General features: G+C 31.8%; 1 protein-coding gene across 2 annotated transcripts in view; it reads left to right on the forward strand.

Moving 5' to 3' along the window:
- Window positions 1–14,038, forward strand: part of LOC110020155 (protein transport Sec1a-like) — a 97,793-nt gene that overhangs the window by 57,554 nt on the left and 26,201 nt on the right. For both annotated transcript variants that reach the window (XM_020718155.1, XM_020718156.1), the window contains exons 8-13: window positions 4,438–4,566; window positions 11,301–11,492; window positions 11,585–11,668; window positions 11,735–11,833; window positions 11,907–11,983; window positions 13,596–13,692. In XM_020718155.1, coding sequence (XP_020573814.1) covers window positions 4,438–4,566; window positions 11,301–11,492; window positions 11,585–11,668; window positions 11,735–11,833; window positions 11,907–11,983; window positions 13,596–13,692 — 678 coding nt within the window. The remainder of the gene's footprint in view (window positions 1–4,437; window positions 4,567–11,300; window positions 11,493–11,584; window positions 11,669–11,734; window positions 11,834–11,906; window positions 11,984–13,595; window positions 13,693–14,038) is intronic.

The raw sequence follows: 14,038 nt of genomic DNA on the forward strand, positions 1-14,038 counted from the left end.
AGTATCCTCCCAGTCTAACCACAAAATTAGGGACCAAACTCTGGACTAGTTAATGTTTTTTATGCACTCGGAAGAGGGTAAAGAATATGATTGCTCTTATTTGGCACAAAACAATTTTATATATATTTTAAATGATTTTAATTTCTTCATAATCCATAAAATCATTGTAAAGGGGAAGGATGCTTTCTTAAATTTGAACTCTTCATCACAAAACTGTAAATTTAACTTTACAACAACAACAACAACAAAGCCTTAATCACACCACGTGGGGAGTAAATTTAACTTTGAAGTTTAGAAATTAGTTTAGTAAATTTAGTTCTTTTAGTTACATTTTTGTTAGTATTCATTAAACTCATTTTAACTTGTCTTTCTTTCTTTAATTTCTATAGTTTGAATATTGTGATTTAAGTTATTATCATAAGAATTTTCATCTCTCAAACTAAGACTTGATACTAGTAGACTAGAATTAACCTAAGGGATTTCTTACTGCGCTTCTTTGTGGGATCGATACTGGGGTTTTTAAAGAAAGCCCTATATTACTTGAAGCGATACGTGCACTTGTGTAGAACCGCTAATGTGTGAACTATTTTATATATAACATTTTAATTTTACATATTAAATACTTAATATAAATTGGGTCAAGTTTTTTGTCATATTTTTTAAAGCTAAATTACTGCTGGTCAAATTTTTTACACTGTTACCGGGGATTTAAATTGACATAAAACACGCAGAAAAACAACACACACTATGTGCGCATCATGGGGTCCATTACATGAATCATTTTTCTCCATTGCGTCCTATTGAGTGTCATATTTTCATTTAATTCTAATAAATTAAGATCATTTTTTATACAATATGCCCAAGTCTTTGTAGGTGACCTACCTCTGTCTTTCTTAACATATGTTGAATGTAAAACATCTACTCTCCAAACCGGTTCATCAGATGATCGACATTTTATGTGACCAAACCATCTAAGACAATTTTCCCTAATTTTGTCCGCCACAGGAGCTACATTAACCTTTTCACGAATGTATTCATTTCACATTTTATCTCTAAATTTAAAGCCACTCATCCACCTAAGCATTCTCATCCCGACAACAGCTAACTTAATTTTATGCTTCTCTTTTAAAGACCGATATTCTGCACCATAAAGCATTGCAAGTCTCACCACCACCAACAACAAGTCTTTAATCTACTAAGTGGGGTCATCTACATGAATCCTTTTTCTCCATTGCATCCTATTGAGTGTCATATTTTCATTTAATTCTAATAAATTAAGATCATTTTTATACAATATTGTCAAGTCTTTGTAGGTGGCCTACCTTTGATTTTCTTAACATATGTGGAATCTAAAACATCTACTCTCCTAACTGGTTCATCAGATGGTCGACATTTAATGTGACCAAACCATCTAAAGACGATTCTCTCTAATTTTATCTGCAACAGGAGCTACACTAACCCTTTCATGGATATATTCATTTCATATTTTATCTCTAAGTGTAAAGCCACTCATCTACCTAAGCAATCTCATCTCAACAACAGTGAACTTAATTTTATGCTTCTCTTGTAAAGCTTCTCAACCTCTCCTATTTTTTTCTTTTGCTATTCAACATTCACCTCCCGCTAAATCTGCTTCCTAAACATCTTCTTGGAGTCCTAGAACACTATTGAACACTTTAAATAGTTTTGATTGTTAGCAATACCTTCTAACTCATTTTATCCATGGCTCCATCTGTTTCTTTGTTTCGTGCTGATTTGTGTTGCTTATATTGCGGTTAACAACATGTCCATCACCAATAGAAAGAGGTATGAGCTCAATGCTGTCCTTGATGTAAAAATTCTTCGGTCAGTGTGCTAGCACTTCTTTTGTCAGTTAGTGATCTATTATATATAACTTTACTAATGTCAAGGTAGCTTTGATGCGAACATTTCTACCCTAGAGGCTATCAAATTAATTCCCATAATTCTTGATCATGTCATCTCAAGATCAGCAAAAACCATGGCTATTGTTTTTCTATTCTGTAAGCTTCTTCATTAATTGTCTCTACTCAAAAATTGATTTCATAGTAGATTTTCTAAGCATGAAAACAATTTGGTCTCTTAAATTGATTTATTTTCTCTAAATTTGTTTTTTGTTCCTCTCTCCCGTAGCTTTGTTGCATTGCTTCTAACTTGGATTCTTTTATAGTTATCACAATCTTGAACAGTATTTTTATTCTTAAATATTAGTTTCAAAGTGTTTCTTCATCAATCATTTAACATATTCTTAGTATTTAAAACTCCATTGAAATGAATTGTTAAACAAATCCTATCATATCTTTATTAACTCTAAATCTCAAAGGTTTCCATTTGGGTATAAGGTTTTACCATCATGTATTTTCTTTAGTTCCAACACTTCATTTTTTTGGATCCGTCTATAACTTCATTGGCTTATTCATCATGCTCTTTTAAAATAACTTTTTTTTAAATAGCATTTTTATCTTTCTTTGAAATCTTCATGTTTAGCCAAGTTCCTATTATGTTCACTTTTAATGCATCTAAATTAATCAAAGTTCTTTTGTCTCATGATATTTTAGTTATTCTATATTTCACAAGTTGTATTTTTTTACTACTAAGCTTATTGTATAAGCCATTAAAAATTGCAGCATTTGTTTTAACCATTTTCATGTTTACAAGATCTCCAAGTTTCTTATAGTCAGTCCAAGCACATTAGTATTCAAAATTTTTCACCTTTCAAAATATTCTTTTCCTTGATAATGATTTTTACCTTCTCTTAAACAGTTCTCCTTGTATGTGGGTCATATATTTCGTAACTCCTTAAACTTTTATACAAAATAATTTTAATAGAACGAGTCATCTTATCCACATCATGTTTAGCTTGACTAAAGAATTTTAATTTGTCTCTATTAGCAACATATTTTGAAGTATTAACAATTTCTCACTTTTCAAATGTCACCGCTTTATGTTAGGGCCAAAATTTCTTTTGATTGTTTTTTTTAATACTCTTCATATATAAATCTATATCTACTGCCCCATGTTGTGTGGGCAAGCATTCACTTAATATCAACATACAATCTCCACATGAAAAATTTTCTTTTCATTGAAGAGTTAATATCTTTGGTTAGGTGACTATTTTGTGAGTTACTTGATGTTCTTTTCATTTCTTAAATTATTGAGTTTGCTTTTACAATATTATAGGTTACCATGAAGTTAGTATAGTTTCTTTTCTTATGTTCTTATATTCTAGTCCAACACACTATAAATCCTCTCATAACTCATTCTACACCATTCTACTAGAACTACTAGTTTTGTATATCTTTGGTAGGCATATGTCGTACTTTTTCATAGTTTTCTACTAAAAATTAATTTTTTTTACTATCTTCAAATCAAACTTGAGGGACATTAGTGCTGGCCACATACTTGAAATCATCTTAGTTGATCAATTTAACAACAATTACGCTATCAATAACCATATTAACATAAATAATTTTTTCGTTCAACATTTTATTCACTGCTACCCCAATCTCATTCATATTGTCAAGCTTGTCAATATACAATAATTTATATTCTTCCACAGTATCCTTGTTTTTATTATTTAGTTTCACGTAAATAAGTAATATTTATTCTTTTACTAATCATAATTTCTGTGGAATTTAGGAGGTACTTTCTTGGAGAAAAAAACTCTATAATTTTCTCATTAAACCATTACAAGCAAATAACAAATTTATATAGCTCAGACTAACCCTCATACAATTGGAGGGAAATTCAAATTATCGTGATAAGAAGGAAGGAAATAAAAAACATAATAATTTATGATTAAAGGAGAATAATTTTTCCCCCTCAAATGTAGTAGCAGATCACGGGTTCCCAAACCATTGGTGGGCCATGTGCTCCACGGTTATATGCATATCAATGGTTTCCAACAATTATCTTTTCTTACCATTCAACGCTTATAAATTCTAAGTCTTAAATTTAATTTTAGATGTAGACCAAATTAACCTTTTTGCTGTTTTTTTACCCTCATAAAATTGGTGGGAAATTCAAATTATCATGATAAGAAAAAAAGAAATAAAAACACAATAATATATGATTAAATAAGAATAATTTTCCCCCCTCAAATGTAGTAGCGGATCACGGTTACCCAAATTGTGGGTGGGCCATGTGGGCCACAGTTATATGCATATCAATAATTTCCAACAATTATCTTTTCTTACCAGTCAACGCTTATAAATTCTAAGTCTTGAATTTAATTTTAGATTTAGACCCAATCAACCTTTTGCTGTTTTTTTTTTTTTTTTTGGTGTGCCACTCAAGGGGGACCTCTAGCCAATCCATAGTTCCTTACTTTTTCTGCACTATTGGTTTCAACTTCTAGCCATGACGTCTTCATTTTACAATGAGTATCCTGATGGCTTGATTATTAACTGTATTCTGAAGGGCTTTGTTACCGACCATGAGATGGCTTTGGGAGATCTATATGGAGAAAGCACTGAAAATTCTCGCAATTACAGCTTGTGCTTAAACACGATGGCCACACGCATTGCTACAGTTTTTGCTTCAATGCGGGTGAGAATTTGTAATTTATTAATGTTTTTCTTTTGGATTCTTCATCATAATATTTTTATGTTGACTAAAAAATTGCTAGTATTTTTTCATGATTATATTTTCTTGTTATCAGTTCTCGAGAGCTGATCTCTCCATTTTGCATGGTTTCTTCTTATTTTCAGTTTGATTTAATGCTTTAGAACCCAAAGTTCTTTTCCTGCCAAGTTTATTTATTGTCTGAACATCCAGGTTGCAGATGTGATATTTATTGTGGCAGATGCTTTCAAAAATTTAGCATCTATCTTTTGGTGATAGATTGCTTGTTAAAGTTTTTTTTAAATATGCTAGCTTGTGAATGACACCAAAGTGCTATAAATATAAATATCAAATTATAGGAGTTAGATATGTAGGTGTGTAAGACTTATTTGGTATGTATGTAATTTTATGAAATGTTGGATTTGTTTTGTTTCGTTAATGTTTTATTTTTATTTTTATTTGTTCTTGATAACCTTCTTGTTTTTTGTTTGTTGAAAGAAAATAGCTAATAAATTTTACAACCAAAATGAAAAAAATATTGATTATTAATATGTTGCTAAAAATTCATATTGATCCCCATGAATGTCGACGCATATTTGGACCATACAACAATAACAACAAGCCTTTATCCCACTAAGAGGGGTTGACTACATGAATCATTTTTCTCCATTGTGTCCTATTGAGTGTCTTATTTTCATTTAATTCTAATAAATTAAGATCATTTTTTATACAATACGCCCCAAGTCTAGCATTTAGACCATAAGCTTCAAAAATCAAATTGGAAAACATCTACAATCCAATTTATGGTCAAATAAAGTGGCTGACTGAGACAAATCAAATGACATAGAAAATGATCTATTTGAGCTCAAGTGATCTTAATCATGCACTTAAAAGCATAACAAGAAAATTTAGAACATACTTCGACATACCAAATGATTTTTAAATTTGGCGAGCTCATAGTCAAATCGAGCGTCTCAACTAGATGAATCGAACAAGCCTAAGATCACTTAATTCCGATGTCATTAAGGCTTTTAAATGCTCACAAAACTATCTTTGATTAAAGGAATTACTCTGAGTCGTCCAATGGAGTGGTTTGGATTTATGCGGTATTCACGGAAGATGCCACTCCCAAAATTTATAAATTGACCCACACTTTTGTCATGAAGGGAGAATTAAACCTGGAGGAGAAAGCTGAATGAGCTCAAGTCAACCACCACCATTGCCACCGCCAGACAACTGTCGTTTGTTTGTCGTCACCGTCAGACAATTGTCGTCGGGCTGTTGTCAGACCAACACCTTCTCCTTCGTCGAATCACTGTCATTATCGGACCTCTGTTGCACGACCACTACTGGAATATTGCCATCTGGGCGCCACCATTTTCGGACTACTATTGCCTGACCACCACCGTCATCTATGTTGAAACACCCTTTTCAGGTCGCTTCCATCGCCAGACCATAGTTGCCCGCCCAACATTGTCATCGTCGGGTCACCATTGACGGACTACTGCCTCCGTGCCCAACCACTATTGCATGGTTGTTGTTGCCATGTCTGATCATTGAAGTCGGGCCATCGTTGTAGTGTCGGATCACCATTGTCAGGCCACTACTGCCAAATTGGATGGCCATTGTCGGGGCTCCACCTAAGGCTGCCATTGTTTGACCACTGCCACCAAACCACCCCTTATGTGTCGAACCACCATCGTCGGGCTGTCGCTACCTCTACCACTACACCAACGATGGTTGATCGACTTCGGGTCTCCGTTGCCACCATCAAATCACCATCGTTAGACCATCATCACTACTGTCGGGTTGTTATCTTTGAACCACTACCATGATCGCCAGATTATCATCTCTCGGCCACCATTATGCTGAAGCACCGACGCCAGACAACCGTTGATGTCGCCATCGCCGAATCATCTTCCAACCACCACCATACTATCATATCATCGGATAATCATCTTCTAATCACCACTATACTGACTCACCTATGTGTGACTACAGTCTCTCTTGTGGTAAATTATTGTTATTGTTGGATCACTTCCTCTCCAATGTTGCTATGCTAGGTCATTGATGCCTAACAACCGCCGCTATTGTTTTACACCATAATTGTTTTCAAATCATCATCTCTTGGCCTCCGTCATCATCGAGTCGGAACATCTTCATCAGGCCATCATCCTTGGACGACCATCGCCTTACTGACATTGCTGTTATCACTGGATCACCACTGCTCCACCATCGTCGTCGTCATGGCACACTGCCATCACTATCGCATGGCCATCATTACTAATGTTGTTGGATCATTGTTGCCTAGCGACCGCCGCCATCGGTGATCATGAATCCAGATCACCATCACACAACATCTGTCATAAGTCTTTCATGATTGCAGTCGGGTTGTTGTCACTTCCCCAACATTTTCTGTCACTCTAGTGAAATTTAAGTCAATTTCTCCCACTATTGTAATACTCTTTTCTGTTGTTCAAGGGTAAATAATGTTTTGTAACATATATATGAATAGTTGAATCATTTCTACTAAGCTAGGCCTCATATTTTATACATTTTCAAGTTTTTCATATAAAAACTGTTGTTGTCCCCTTTATCAGCTCTTTTATTATATTTGTGTGTCGGATCTTCATACATCACTAAAACATTAATATATCACTCTACAGTAATGAATTCTCAATCACGTGATAATTTTATATGTAATTATGTGAATGCCAATTTAATTCATAATTAATTGATCTAAAACCAATTATCATAATTAAATTTTATTTAAGCCTAATCAATTTAAGCTATCATCATAATTAATAACTAAATTATAATTTATTAGATTAAATAATACTTATATTAATTATATATATATTTAATAAATCAAACGAATATTTCATTAATATTTTAATTATTTGAACCTTGAATAATCATAATTAATTAAAAATTTTAAATCTTAATGACTTTAAGATACCATCGTAATAACTATTTAATTAGTTAATCTTAAAATATTAATATTTTAAGTACGTTAACTTTGATTAATCTTAAATAATTATTAAAAAAATTTAATTGTATTAATTATAATATCAAGCAAGTGTTAATGAATCATATTAAGTCATTAATAAGTACTAATATGAAGAATGTATAATCATATTAGATTTTGCTTTAGCTTATGACTTTATTGTTGTTAACACATTATTTAAGGAAAGAGATGAGCATATTATTATTTATAAGAATGGATTTAATAAAACACAAATTTTTCAAGTAAAGATTGTAAGGTCATTTCAAATGAAAATTTAAGTACTCAATATTAATTATTAGTTCTGGATTTTAATATGAAAGGCTGGAAGTTAAAAAATACAATGAAATATTGTCATAGAATTAAATGGGGCACCTAAAAGACAAATAAATTATATTTATAAGTAAACTTTATGATTTCAAGATTTGAGATGTTTATGAAGAAACTAATTATATGTTGGATAAAGTAACGAACACTATTTATTTTTATAAATAAAATTAGTTTGTGGTGGAATAATAATATGTAAGAAAAGATAAATTATAAGAAAGTTTGTTAAATAAATTTGTTTAAATATAAGAGCTTAAAGAACTAGGAAAAATATAAGGTGGCTCATATGGAGTTTAAAAGGATAATTTGTGACGTTAAGGATTTTATTTTTAGTGATATTTATAATAAATTAAATACTAAAGAGGGTGAAAAATATATCTATAATATAGTCAAAAAAAGAAAAAAAATGTATAGATTTTTTTCAAGTTAAGTGTATTAAAAATGAAAGTAAAAAAATGAAAGTAAAAAAAATGTCTTTCTTAGAGGAGGACATTCAACAAAAGTGGGTGAGATATTTTGATAAAATTTTCGATTAAGTTTTTGAAAATGTGATCGATCTTTTTTTATCTCCGCATTAGTAAAAAGAAAGTGGATGAGATTTTAAAGAAAACAAAATGTGTAAAATCAACCGGACCTAATGATATTCTAATTGAAGTGTGGAAATATTTAGAACATTTGGGAGTTCCTTGGCTTATTAAACTCTTTAATACTATTTTAAATACTTAAAAATGCATGAGGAGTGGAGAAAGATTATTTTGGTCCATCTTTTTAAGAATAAAGGGAATGCATTAGAGTATATAAATTATAGATGAATTAAGTTAATGTGTCATACATTGTATAAATTATAGATGAATTAAGTTTAATGTGTCATACATTAAAAATATAGAAGAGTAATTTAACATAGGTTAAGACGTGATATAAAGATTTCTAATAATCAGTTTATAATTATGTCTGATAAGTCTGCTAAAGAAGCTATACATTTATGGTGAGGTTTGATGGAGAAGTTCTTGGAAGAGTTCTAGATAAGAAGGGTGTTCAGATAACTTATATTCAAGTCATTAAAGATATGTATATTAGAGTTGTTAATTGTGTTCGAATAGGAGAATCGAGTAAGCATTTTCCTATTCCAGTTGGATATATCAGAGATCGACTTTAAGCCCATATCTTTTTGCTTTAGTATGGATGCTCTTACTGGACATTTACTGGAGAATGTATATGCTTTTTGTTGATGATATCATTCCTGTGGATAAAACTAGAAAAAAAGTTTAGGAAAAACTTAAATTATGGAGGTTTGCATTGGACTCTAAAGGCCTTCGTTTGAGTAGATCCAAATCTGCGTACATGGAATATAATTTTAGTAGTAGTAGATCTTGTGGCAGAGTTATAACTATGTGCGATCAAATCTTTAAGACGTGTGAACTTTCTAGATATCTCTTTCCTATTGTTCAAAGTGATGGCGATATAGATGGAGATGTTATTAGTAGAATTCAAGTTGGATGGTTGAAGTGGAGGAATGTATTGTATCGGGTCTATTGTGTGATAGAAATGTATCACTTAAACAATGCCTTTTGGCGCAAAATGTTGTCCTTTAAAAGAGAAGAATAAAATTTAGTAAGTGTTGCTAAGATGAGAACGTTTAGATGGATAAGTGGTTTGACACTTAGAGACAAAATGCAAAATGAATCTATCTGTAAAAGGGTTGGTGTAGCTCCAATGGCAGATAAGATTAGAGAGAACCGTCTTAGATGGTTTGGTCACATTAAACGTCGGTCATCTGATGATCCAGTTAGGAGATTAGATGATTAGATTCGACTGTTAAGAAAGGCATAGGTAGACTTGAAAAGACTTGGGCATATTGTATAAAAAATGATCTTAATTTATTATAATTAAATGAAAATATGACACTTAATATGACACAATGGAATAAAGGATTCATGCAGCCTATACCACTTAGTGGGATAAAGACCTTGTGTATGAGTAATCAATTGATTAGTTAATTATTTCATGCCTGATTACTATGATTAATATTAATAAAACTTTATTGATCTAAATACAAATATTAATTAATCTTTAGTTAGCCTAAGCAAAAAACTTCATTTGTGCTCACTTTTGTCAATTATGAGTTGATTCGTTATCTAGGCCTTATTTTAATAAGTAATATTTATAAAATATTAATGATCTTATTAAAAACCTAAATTAATCTTCAGTTAGGATAAATATATCATTAATTATTAAGTAATCCAATAATTTAATAAATTATCAAATGCTTAATTAGTGCCATTTCATGCTAAAAAAATGTTATGATTATAATTAAATTCTAATTAATCATATATCAACCTAAATAATCAAGTGTCATCTGCTAATTAATCAATTAATTTACCATTTCAGATTTAATTACTCTAATTAAAATATAATGAAATTTAAGTTACCATAATTTAAAACCATTTATGAGCTTCTATTTTGCGTTATTAAATATTTATTAATAAACTATTTTAATTATTCTAGATCTAATTTCCATACTTGTACGCCATTAAACCTTAATAATCTGAATTATAACTCTAATTAATCTCTTGTTGTTCTGATTAGTCTATACTCTATACTTAGCTTAATTAATTTAAATAATTAGTTACTTAGGTTTGGTTCCAAAACACGTGAAATTAACCAGAAGAGAGTTTTCACAATTAGAGGAACAACTTATAGTTTCCTGAAACAACATATGGAAATAATTGCAAATGCTTTTTTCTTTAATGTTTAAAATAAAAAAAAAAAAACAGAAAACAAAAATGAATCCAAATGTTGTCTTAATTTTTCTTCGTCGAATGAAGAGCCGCTTGGAACATTCAGATTCAGTCTATTTGAGCACAAAGGACTAAATGTGTTCTTTTTCATGGAATGTTATTTTCATTGTGGATTGCAAAGCTTTATTTCCTTATTTGGTGCATGTATCTGCTAAATGGCATTTCGTGTCTCAATAACTGTGTAACTGCAAATCATAGCAACTTGTGCTGGAGAATGTTACCAGGGACCAAAGTGGATAAAAAAGAAATTAAAATGAGGGTCCAATTTGCTTATTTTTAAAAGAAGTACTCAATTGTAAATAGGATTAAAAGTACGAATCAAACTTTTGTTTATCTTATCATAATTCTTAAATTGGGATGAGGAGGATATTGAATCAATTTCATATTCTGCTTTAAGCAATGCTATTTAGTCAGCACTGTAACTAAAATAGCGTTAATTTTGGTTTACTAATTGGTGTGTTTGACCATATGATATTTTGATGAAAGCACTTTAGTTATATGTGAAATCAAGCAACTTAATATCACACTCAATCTATTAACATTTGCAAGCATTATTGTTTCTATCACCTAAAATGTTCATCTCTTTGTAGGAACTTCCTTTTGTGCGATATCAAGCTGCTAAGTCATCTTCAAATTCAACTGAAGTTTCAGCACGAGAATTAATACCAAATAAACTTGCTGCTGAAGTTTGGAACATTATTTCCAAGTATAAAACAACAATGCCGGACTTTCCACAGAAAGAGACATGTGATTTATTAATTGTAGACCGATCAATCGACGTGGTATATCCTATTATTTATTTAGGCTTAGTGCCTTATTTTCATCTTATAATTCAAGTTATTCTGATGTTTTCTTATCCTGCTTGTGTTGCTAGATTGCTCCAATCATTCATGAATGGACCTATGATGCCATGTGCCATGATTTATTAAATATGGATGGGAACAAATATAATTATGAGGTAAGTTATTCAGAATACATTATTCTTTCTATATGTCAATTTTCTCTTACATATTTGACTTTTTAGGTGCCAAGCAAATCAGGGTCAACAGCTGAAAAGAAGGAGGCTCTTTTGGAGGATCATGATCCAATCTGGCTTGAGCTTCGGCATACACACATAGCAGATGTAGGCTTTAAGCTTGTTTACGTTTTCTATGGGTAACTTAATTGTCCATATAAATGAGTATTTTACATGCCAGGCTAGTGAAAGATTGCATGAAAAAATGACCAGCTTCATGTCGAAGAACAAAGCCGCGCAACTTCAATTGATTGCAAAGTAAGTCTTTTCCATAATTGAATTTTACTCAGATACAAGTGTGTAGTTTACTTAATAAGCTTCATTTTTGTCGAGATAATTATCTCTTCAAGCCTTGCTGCAACTGCTTGGCATACTCTATAGGTTCAATATCCCCGGTCTTTCATAGTAGGTGCAGGATCTAAAATTGCTTAATTTAACATGTTTGCTTAATTCTACAATTTCACTGCAAAGAGATTAACCATAATTGTTCGGAACCATTTTGTTTTGATCTCAGTAAAACATTGAGGAAGTAATAACATCTTTGTCAGCTCAGACCCTGTCCAGGAACTATCATATCAAGTGATTTGCAAAGATGCAGTACCTGCTTGTGTTTTATTGTTCATTCTTAGACATGTTGTTATATATGATGAATATAAAGACAAAAAAAAAAAAAGGAAAAGGTGAAGAAAGAAAATAGAATGAGTGAAAGGAAGAAGATTAAGTGGCCATTTTGTCTCCTAAAATAATGCAGTGTAAATAGAATGTAGTATGATTGAAGTATAGTGTATTTAAAATGCTTTCAAGTTATTTAGTTGGGTGTAAAATAAATTTAGAAGATTGTTTGTTTGGTTTGGAGTAAAATGAAATCAATGTAAAACCGACGAACAGCAATTGGCCTGTGGGTGGCAGGTGACTTGCAGGATGTGGTTGCAGATAGCTGGTCGATGGTTTGCACCGGCTATGGTGAATGACTGGCGGTGTGTGGTGACAACTGCTGCAGCTTGCAGTATACTTGAGTTATGAATACACTATATCTGTTACTCTGAATTCTATTTTCTACCAATAATACACCAAATTCCTTGAAATCCTCGCATTCTAAATGCAACAATGAAACCTTTTTTCATCCTACTAAATGGACCCCAAGTATTTGCATGCCCCTGATCAATTATGGTTCAAAAACTCGCTTATAGTTTTGTTGCTGAAAAGTTAATTTTGTACTTAATTTAGTTTGTTTTAGTATTGGATATTCATAAAAAACGCCAAAAGGGGTAGAATCTCCCTTGGCACTATTTAGTAGTTTTTGAGGGTATTAACTTCCTTGAAATTGCCATCATAGTGCTGAGAAATGTGGAAATGAAAAGAAACAAAACAAAGCCAAGGCCTATAGGCGCATGCAGGCATCATGGAACACTCTCTCTTCCTAATAATCGCATGTGATGATAAAGGGGCATATTTCTTGTCTTCCTTAAGTTAGCTGCTTCTACATGACAGTTATTCATGCTTGTTGTTATTGATGGGCGCACCACTCAAAATGCAACGAAGACTGCTGCCGGCATGTTATTCTCTTTTTCTATGAATAATATCACAAATTTTGCTTAATTTCAGGATTACTTCTATTTATGATGGACTGTTTGGCTGTAGTTATATAATGCAACTTCAATAATCAACTTTACTGGTTCAGTCCTTCAGATCGATGGAGTTCAGTTGTTGAGAAAATCAATTAATGGATTGAACTTTCTGCAGTAGAAGATTTTATCCATGCAACTTCACATTAATGGATCCAACATCCTTTTTTTTCCATTGATGTGATAGTTGGTTATTTTTGACCATACCTTTGCTTTCATTTTCGCTCACCTCCTTTTGTTAATAGAGATGGTGGAGAGTTATCAACTTGCGACTTGCGAAAGATGGTTCAAGCTCTGCCACAGTACAGTGAACAGATAGAAATACTCTCTCTTCATGTAGAGGTTTGTTATCTTTTCTGTTCGGGGTTTTATGTTTGGTGATTTAAACTATTTTGATATTCTTATTTGAACGTTTTTGTGTTTTGATCCAGAAAAATTATGATATTATTGTTTAAAATAGTTGTTTTAAATGATTTTACTGCAAGGGATAACACATGAGTAATAAGAGATTTGCTTTAGGCTCCGTTTGGCATAACCTTTCATCTCCTATGTTTCCGGAATGACGTGTAATTTGTTGGGCCTTTCTAGAGATGGTTGTGAGTAAAAGGTCCAAGTGTACGAAAGCTGAAAGCTGAAAGCTGAAGAGCAACTTTCTTAAATGATAGTTTAAGTAGATTATAAGGAAAGC

This window comes from Phalaenopsis equestris, unplaced genomic scaffold (assembly GCF_001263595.1).
Source record: "Phalaenopsis equestris unplaced genomic scaffold, ASM126359v1 Scaffold000094, whole genome shotgun sequence".
Lineage (NCBI taxonomy): Eukaryota > Viridiplantae > Streptophyta > Magnoliopsida > Asparagales > Orchidaceae > Phalaenopsis > Phalaenopsis equestris.